Here is an 8,332-nt window from a genome sequence, read left to right as displayed (position 1 = left end):
TGTAGACCAGGCTGACCTCGAACTCACAGAGATCCACCTGCCTCTGCCTCCCGAGTGCTGGGATTAAAGGCGTGTGCCACCACCGCCCGGCCTCTTTATTTATTTGAGACAGGATCTCTATATAGCCTTGGCTGTCTTGGAACTCACTCCGTAGACTAGGCTAGCCTTGAATTTTCTGAGATCAGCCTGCCTCGCCCTCCCAAGTACTGGGATTAAAGGTGTGCACCTTAAGCTCCTTGTAGATCTTGACGCCTAAAATTACTTTGGAAATAATTAGCATTCATAACTTTGTGTGGTGTAACAAATCTGTAAAGAGCAAAGATCATGATAACGTCTAGCGCAATATGAAAATTAAACTAATCAAAACAGCTTCACTAGTATCTGGACACACACGGAATTGAGTCCAGGGAAGTGGCTCGTAAACTTTTTGTAGTTTCTCTGTAGGGCAAGCTCTCTTTCCTAAGGCTCACCCAGGAGTTCCCGGCGACTCCATGACCAAAGCCAAGACCAACTGGTTCTTCTTGATGTAAAGTCAATGGGATTGAACCGCTTTTTCGCTTTCTACGCCTCTCCCTCTCAAGGACAAAAGCCACCAACAGCAACAACCGCCCCTGGGGTTCAGATTATTATACCGGCAAAAATATAACCACAGCTCCAATTAAAGGAGAAGCGAACTTCCCTTTCCGCGCAGGCGCACTCCGTCGCAGCGACCCTTCACTATCGCGATACACCGACGAGATCGACGCTGGCCCTTTAACGGTCCCTTCCCGGGGGGCTTGCCCAGCGCGTGCGCACTGCGGTTCTGCGCTTGTCATCATGGCGACGCGGGGCCATGTGCAGGATCCTAACGACCGGCGCCTCCGGCCCATTTACGGTGAGTACCTGGAGCCGGCCTGCTGGCCAGTGCGGCAAGCCGAGGCTTGCCCTGCCGGGAGCAAAGGCCCAAGAGGGCAGCCGGGGGCGCGCGAGGCGTGGGGAGGGGAGGGGGCGGGCCGCGCGGGACGCTAGGCCGCAGCCTCGGCCTCGCGTAGGCGCCGGCTAGCGAAGCTCGTCCCTGAGGTGGCACCGGCGGCACGGCAGCTGTCAGGACGCGCGGGATGCGCCCTTCCGGCGAGACCACTAGGCCGCTTTATTCCAGCCGCTCCCCGGGAGGCCGTGGTCTTTCTTGTGGGTGACAACCGGCTCCGGTATGAGGTGGGAGCGCCTTCCTGAGGGGAGGATGCCCCAGTGGTAGTGATTTTGTTAACGAGGATGAGTGCCCGGGATTTGTCAGACTGATGAGGTCTGGTGCCCGTGGAGAAACTGAGGCCCAAAGAAAGGAAGGGACTGATGCAAGGTCACCCAGATCGAGCCCCATTCTGATGCTACTCAGTGCAGGAACAGCTGCTCTGGGCACACGTGGGAGGCGGGGGGAGGGGGTCCTCAGAATAGCGGGGAAGAGATGGCTGTAACTGGTGTCCGAGGTGCGGGCCGGACTGCTGGAAGGATTTTCCTTTCTGCACCGTATCTGGTTTTTCTCTGCAGCTTGCCTTCCGCGTGCTTAGTAGATCCCTCTCCACGGCACTGTCCCAAACCCACAGGTTTTCAGATGAATCTTGATGTCATATTCCTTCCCTGGTAGAATAAAAGAATCCCAGAATTGAATCGGAGAGGAACACTTCGCAATAATTGAGCTGGTCTGTTATTGGAAGTGCTTCCTTTTTTGCGTTGCCTTTTCCTCATCGATGGTTGTACGGTCTTATCTCAGGTACTGATTGAGGAAGATTCAAGAGCAGTGGTTTCTCCCTAAAGTAAACCTCACATTTTCAGTGTGACTCTGCGTTTTGGCTTTTTTTTTTGTTTGTTTGTTTGTTTTGTTTTTCGAGACAGGGTTTCTCTGTGATTTTGGAGCCTGTCCTGGAACTAGCTCTTGTAGACCAGGCTGGTCTCGAACTCACAGAGATCCGCCTGCCTCTGCCTCTTGAGTGCTGGGATTAAAGGCGTGCGCCACCACCGCCCGGCCGTTTTGGCTTTTTTAAATTTTGTTTTTAGCTTTTTTTTTTTCTTGGCAGAGGGGTTGTTTGTGTTTCTCGCAAGTTGGTACAAATGGTCCTGGCTTTTTCTTTGTCCTTTCTTTACTTTTTTTTTCCCTTTTTTCCCACTGTTGTACGCCTATGGGTATTTTGTTTTCATGATGTCTGTGCACCACGTGCGTTCCTGGTGGCCAAAGAAGGCATTAATTAGGATCCCCTAGAACTGGAGTTGTGGGTGCTGGGACCTGAACTGGGATTTTATGGAAGAGTAGCCAGTGCTCTTAAAAACCTAGCCGTTTTCCTGGCCGCTATTGTTGTTGTTGGTGTTTTTTCCCCTCTTATTTTTCCCCTCCGTGAGAGGATCACACTGTGTAGCCCTTGGCTGGCCTGGAACTCACAGAGATCACCTCACCTGCTTTTTTCCCCCGAATGTTGGGATTAAAGGCTTGTGCCGCCACCGCCCGGCTTGCCTGCTTTTTTTTTTTTTTTGATTTTCGAGACAGGGTTTCTCCGTAGCTTTGGTTGCTGTCCTGGAACTAGCTCTTGTAGACCAGGCTGGCCTCGAACTCACAGAGATCCGCCCGCTGCCTCTGCCTCCCGAGTGCTGAGATTAAAGGCGTGTGCCACCACACACCCGGCTTGACAAGGAGGTTTCACTAAGTTTCCTGGCTGGACTCAAACTTTCAGCTGTACCACCGCCTTCCTTCTGTTGGGATTACAAGCATGTGGCCTTATGTCTAGTGGTCATAATTTTATATATGCATATATATTTGGTACATTTTAGAAATTATACTTGTTGAAATATTTTTGGTTGAGTGTGGTCACACGAATGGTACTGTGTGCCTCTGGAGTTCAGAGGACACCTTGCAAGAGGGAGTTGGTCCTCTCCTATCATGTGGATTCTGGGAATTAAATTCTGGCCAGCCGTCAGGAATGGCAGCAGGAGCCCTCAGTCGCTTAGCCATCTCACTGGCTTTTAGGTGCTGTGCTGTGTGAGATGGCTTACCTTCATTACCTGTTCCTAGCACTACTGGCCCTGTGTGGTGGATAATGATGATAATAAAGTTCAGAACGGTCAGTCTGTTATAAGAAGGATCTTTAGTCAGTCAGTGCCCTTGAGCTTTTACCTGGGTTGTCTCAGTTAACCTTACGCATTTGCATTTCTTCAGACCCCCCCCCCCCAACAGCTGAGAAACAAGTTTTATTGCTTACGTAATTTATCTAAAGCTAATGCTTCTTGAACTTGGGTTTGAACTCCAAGCACACTGGCTTGTTTGTTTTTTTTCCAGACTGGGTTTCACTGTGTAGCCCTGGATGTTCTGGAACTCACTCAGTAGACTAAGTTGGCTTCAAACTTGCAGAGATGCGCCTCCTTTTGCCTTCTGAGTGCTAGGATTAAAGGCATGGACCACCATGGCCCAGCTCAGGCACACTGTCTTAACCACTGTACTAGAAATTGCATCACTTTGATTTGCCTACTCAGATTTCCCCATTGCTACACATCCTCCTGCCTTTGCATAAGGCAGAGAAGTCCCTATGTAGACCAGGCTTACCTCTGGCTTGTAGCTGCCCTTCTACTTCTTTTTTTTTTTTTTTTTAGTTTTTCGAGACAGGGTTTCTCTGTAGCTTTGGAGCCTGTCCTGACACTAGCTCTTGTAAACCAGGCTGGCCTCGAACTCACAGAGATCCGCCTGCCTCTGCCTCCTGAGTGCTGGGATTAAAGGTGTGCGCCACCACCACCCGGCTGCCTTTCTACGTCTGTGCAATAGAAAGTAAAACATAAATTTAGGGTTCATGGTTTGTGAATCATATCCTTACACAGACACCATCTGTAAAACTTCTCATTTTTCTGAACTTTTACAAAAGACTCAACTTAAGAATAATTAGATTCATAAAGTTGTTCTTGAAGACCAAGGAGAATACTATTGGTCTTATATTCAGTTACAAGGAATAGTGTTTTGAATTGTTCAATAAGAAACCACCATTTCACATTGCCAAACATCAGGATGTATTTATTAACCAGAAGTGTCAGGTCATATTCCGAGACCTAAAGTCTGAATTATGTAGCTTTTGTTTCAGCTAGTGGGTAGAGTAGAGGAGGGCTTCTGAGGGGCTACTATAAAGTGGCAGGACTAGGCCTTGCTGCAGCTTTCAGACTGTAGAGCTCCTGAACTTTGTTGTCAGACACATTAATGCTCCTAAACAACTGCTAATCCTCAAATCCAGGCTGTACTAGCTAACCCGTGACCAAGTTCATCATGGAGCTCAGGCATGGCATGATGTTCAGTAACTGCATTAACTGAGAGCTGGTCACTGCAGGGAACTGAAGGCTGGACAGATTAGCAGGCTCAGGTTTGTAAGAAGTGAGTTGTAGGGCTGGGGTTAAACACACAGGCTTCTGTAGTCCAGACTGGAGCTCCCTAATTGCTCATGCTGGCCTCAAACTTGAAACCCTCCTGTCTCAGTTACATAAGTGTTCAGATTAAAGGCTAGTACCACTGCATCCTCCTGCCTTCTTTTTTTTTTTTTCTTTTTCCGAGACAGGGTTTCTCTGTGGTTTTGGAGCCTGTCCTGGAACTAGCTCTCGTAGACCAGGCTGGTCTCGAACTCACAGAGATCCGCCTGCCTCTGCCTCCCGAGAGCTGGGATTAAAGGCGTGCGCCACCACCGCCCAGCCCTCCTGCCTTCTTGAAATGACCTCTTGCTGGGCAGTTCTCACCAGTGGGCACTCTGGTGTGGGTGGGCAGCATAGTGCTTTTCACTACTGCTATTATTCTGATGCTGGGGCCTTGAGATGGCTCAGCAGGTAAAGGCACCAAGCGAGGTTCATCCTGGGGCCCTCATGGTGTTAGGAGAAAACCTCAGGCACAGCAGCAACCTGTGAACACACATATGCACACACATGATCCATTGTTCAAATCTGTTGTACCTCCAGTCTTATACAGTCAGGTGTGGCATGATTCCAGCAGGCTCTCCAGTGACAGTCACTTCTTTTATGAGTTGGGCTGTTTTCCTTGGGTGTCTGGTCAAATCTTAGGGCAGGTCATTAAAACGTGAAGTGTTCAGTCAAGGGTAACATTTATTCCGAGTCTTTTGTTGGAAAGTATTAACTGTGTGAGTCTTAGAAGTGACAAGGTGTCATTTTGTGTGTGGGTGTACATGTGAATGTGTATATATGTGGAACCAGAAGTCAACCTTGGCTGTCATTCCTCAGGCACCATCTGCCTTGCTTTTTGACTCTGGGTCTCTTTATGGCCTGGCATTTGCTAGGTAGTTGAGGCTGACTGAGACCCCCAGGGTCTGTCCTGTCTCTGCCTCTTCAGCATTGGGATTACAAATGTATGCTACTGTAGCTGTCCTTTTTACTTGATCAGGGGACCAAACCTAGTCCTCATTTTGCATGAACACTCCCCCCTGAGCTATCTTTTCAGCCCCTGTTTTGACTTTCTGTAGAAATTTCTTCTGTAGTGAAAACACAATTACTTAAAAGCTGTGTCTAGATGGGGATGTAGCTCAGTGATAGTGTTTGACTATAGGCCATAGGTTCAGCCCCCAGTACTGGGGCAGGGGGAAAAAGAAAACACTTCAAAAATTTCTGTGTGGGATAGAGTATAATGGAATATCATGGGCATGAGAGACCTACCCTTGTAAGTGATTTTTATCATAATGTGTAATGTGTATTACTACGATAATGTGTGTGTACATACGCACACATGGTTATTATTTTTTTTTTTGATGGAGTGTCTCACAAAGCTTAGGGTGACACTAGAACTTGACTGTATAGCTAAGGATAACCCTGAACTTCAGATCCTTTTGCCTCAACTGTGTGCTGGGATCACAGGCTCTGTCACCACATGCAATCTTTTTTTTTTCCTTGTTTTTCGAGACAGGGTCTCCCTGTGTAACAGTCCTAGCTGTCCTGGTACTAGCTTTTGTAGACCAGGCCTCAAACTCACAGGAATTCACCTGCCTCTGCCTCCCGAGTGCTGGGATTAAAGGTGTGAACCACCACTGCCCAGCCCACCACATGCAGTCTTATGAGGTGTTGGGGTCCACTGAGCTCCATTGACAGCCCAGACATTTAATAGCTGTGTTTGTGCTGAGGGCTGATCATGAAGTGTTGAAGTGTGGGCATCTGGGCTGTTAAGAGCAGGTCTCAAAACAGCCTTGTAGATGTAATGTTGTACTTTGAACGTGGAATGAGGGAAATAGTGGTGAACACCCCTTGTATGGTCTGCTGAGGACACAAGCAGAAGACTTCTGTGGTGGGAGTTGGAGTGGGTAGAGTGGAAGCGGGCCCAGACAGCAGAGGACAAGGACGCTAGAAAGCTTGTTTTGGTTTTTCTTTGAGAGGTTTGCCTTTTTCATTTATTTTTATTTTTTTTTAAATATTTATTTATTTGTTTATTATGTATACAGTATTCTTCCTGCGGGCCTCATTACAGATGGTTGTGAGCCACCATGTGGTTGCTCAGGACTTTTGGAAGAGCAGGCAACCGCGAGCCATCTCTCCAGCCCTCATTTATCATTTTTTTAAAGATTTATTATGTATACAGTATTCTGTCTGCTTGTATGCCTACAGTCAAGGAGAGGGCACCAGATCTCATAACAGATGGTTGTGAGCCACCATGTGGTTGCTAGGAATTGAACTCAGGAATTCTGGAAGAGCAGCCATCTCTCTGGCCCCTTTCAATTTTTTTTTTTTTTTGAGACTGAATTTCATGTAGCCCAGGTTACCCACAGACTAGCTTTGTTACTAGGGAAGACCTTCAACTGCTGACATTCCTGCCTTTACCTCCCTGGATGCTGGGGTTGTAGGTGGCTGAGCTCTAGTTTAAAAGGAAACAGGAAGCACTGTTTCATCATTAGGCTTGTGAATATTGGGTGGCAAATAGGGTTAGATTTTTAAATGTGTTATTATTTTAGTTATTATTGGATGTGTTGGATGTTTTGCCTGTGTGTATGTCTGTGTATCTCATGCATACCTGGTGACTGGAAGCGAGAAAGGGGGTCAGATTCCAGCTGTCTGTGAGCTGCCATGTGGGTGAGCAGCCAGCGCTCTTATGCACTGAGTATTTCCCCAGCCCCTCTGCTCCCTTTTGAAAGATGGAAAGGCTCTTAGACTCAATGTGAGTGGATATAGTCCATCAAAATGGACAAGGCATTGGGAATGGTTTAAAAGGGGGCAAATGGCGAACAGGGCAATGTGGAGATAAATACACTTTTGAACTGTTGAGGCAATCTTGTTATATAGCCCAGGCTGGCCTCAAACTCCTTATCCTCTTGGTTCATCTTCCTGATTGCTGGGATGGTCAGACATGCACCACCATGTCAGGCAGGCAGTTTCTTTCTTTTTTTTTAAATTGATTTATTTATTATGTATACAATATTCTGTCTGTGTGTATGTTTGTAGAGGGTACCAAACTTCATTACAGATGGTTGTGAGCCACTATGTGGTTGCCGGGAATTGAACTCAGGACCTTTGGAAGAACAGGCAATGCTCTTAACCACTGATCCATCTCTCCAGCCCAGGCAGCCAGTTTCTTTCTCTCTTGTAGACAAGGTCTCACTGTGTGGCCCTGGCTGGCCTGGAATGTACTGTGTAGACCAGACTGGCTTTGAACTCACTGGCACATGTATCCTCCACACATACATAGATAAATACACAAATGTAACATTTTTTTCCCTCCTTTAATCCCAGTGTTAGGTGGGGAGAAGTAGGTGGACCTCTGAGTTCAAGGCCAGCTTGGTGTACTTAGCAAATTTCACCTAGCCAAGGCTACTTGGAGACCGTGTCTCTAAAAAAAAAGAAAAAGCAAAAGATAAACAAACCAGAAAAAAAAGTTGGAGGTCATTATTGGCTATATAGTTCTGGCCAAGATACATGAGACCCTAAAAAAGAATATGTCACCCTACCCCAATAATTATAATATATATTCTTATTAGTAATGGAAACTTGTATCTCTTGCTGGGAGAAAACAGTGAAAATAAAATGCACCCCCCTTCTTTAAAAGAAACAAAAAGGGGCTGGAAAGATGACTCAGGGGTTAAGAGCACTGGTTACTCTTCCGGAGGTCTTGAGTTCAATTCCCAGTAACCACATGGTCGCTCACAACCATCTATAATGAGATCTGGTGCCCTCTTTTGGCGTGCAGGCATGCAGGCATATATACAGGCAAAATGCTGTATACATAATAAATTTTAAAAAAATCTTTAAAAAAAAGGGAAAGAGGGCTGGAGAGATGGCTCAGTGGTTAAGAGCATTGCCTGCTCTTCCAAAGGTCCTGAGTTCAATTCCCAGCAACCACATGGTGGCTCAC

At 47.0% G+C, this 8,332-nt stretch overlaps 1 protein-coding gene across 2 annotated transcripts in view; it reads left to right on the top strand.

Annotated features, from left to right (window-relative positions):
- The first annotated feature begins 790 nt into the window (after positions 1–790).
- The window catches only part of Naa25 (N(alpha)-acetyltransferase 25, NatB auxiliary subunit), a 55,772-nt gene continuing 48,230 nt past the window's right edge, over positions 791–8,332 (top strand). Inside the window, exon 1 of one of the 2 annotated variants that reach the window (XM_005344480.2) lies at positions 791–874. In XM_005344480.2, the coding sequence (XP_005344537.1) occupies positions 817–874 (58 nt within the window). In that variant the 5' untranslated portion in view covers positions 791–816. Of the gene's footprint in view, positions 875–1,174; positions 1,195–8,332 lie in introns of those variants that run through there. The other variant, XM_026785031.1, reaches the window with a different exon arrangement.

This window comes from Microtus ochrogaster, chromosome 2 (genome assembly GCF_000317375.1).
Source record: "Microtus ochrogaster isolate Prairie Vole_2 chromosome 2, MicOch1.0, whole genome shotgun sequence".
In the NCBI taxonomy this organism is placed as follows: domain Eukaryota; kingdom Metazoa; phylum Chordata; class Mammalia; order Rodentia; family Cricetidae; genus Microtus; species Microtus ochrogaster.
Note: the sequence above shows the minus strand (reverse complement) of the source record. Positions and strands in the feature narration are given on the sequence as shown.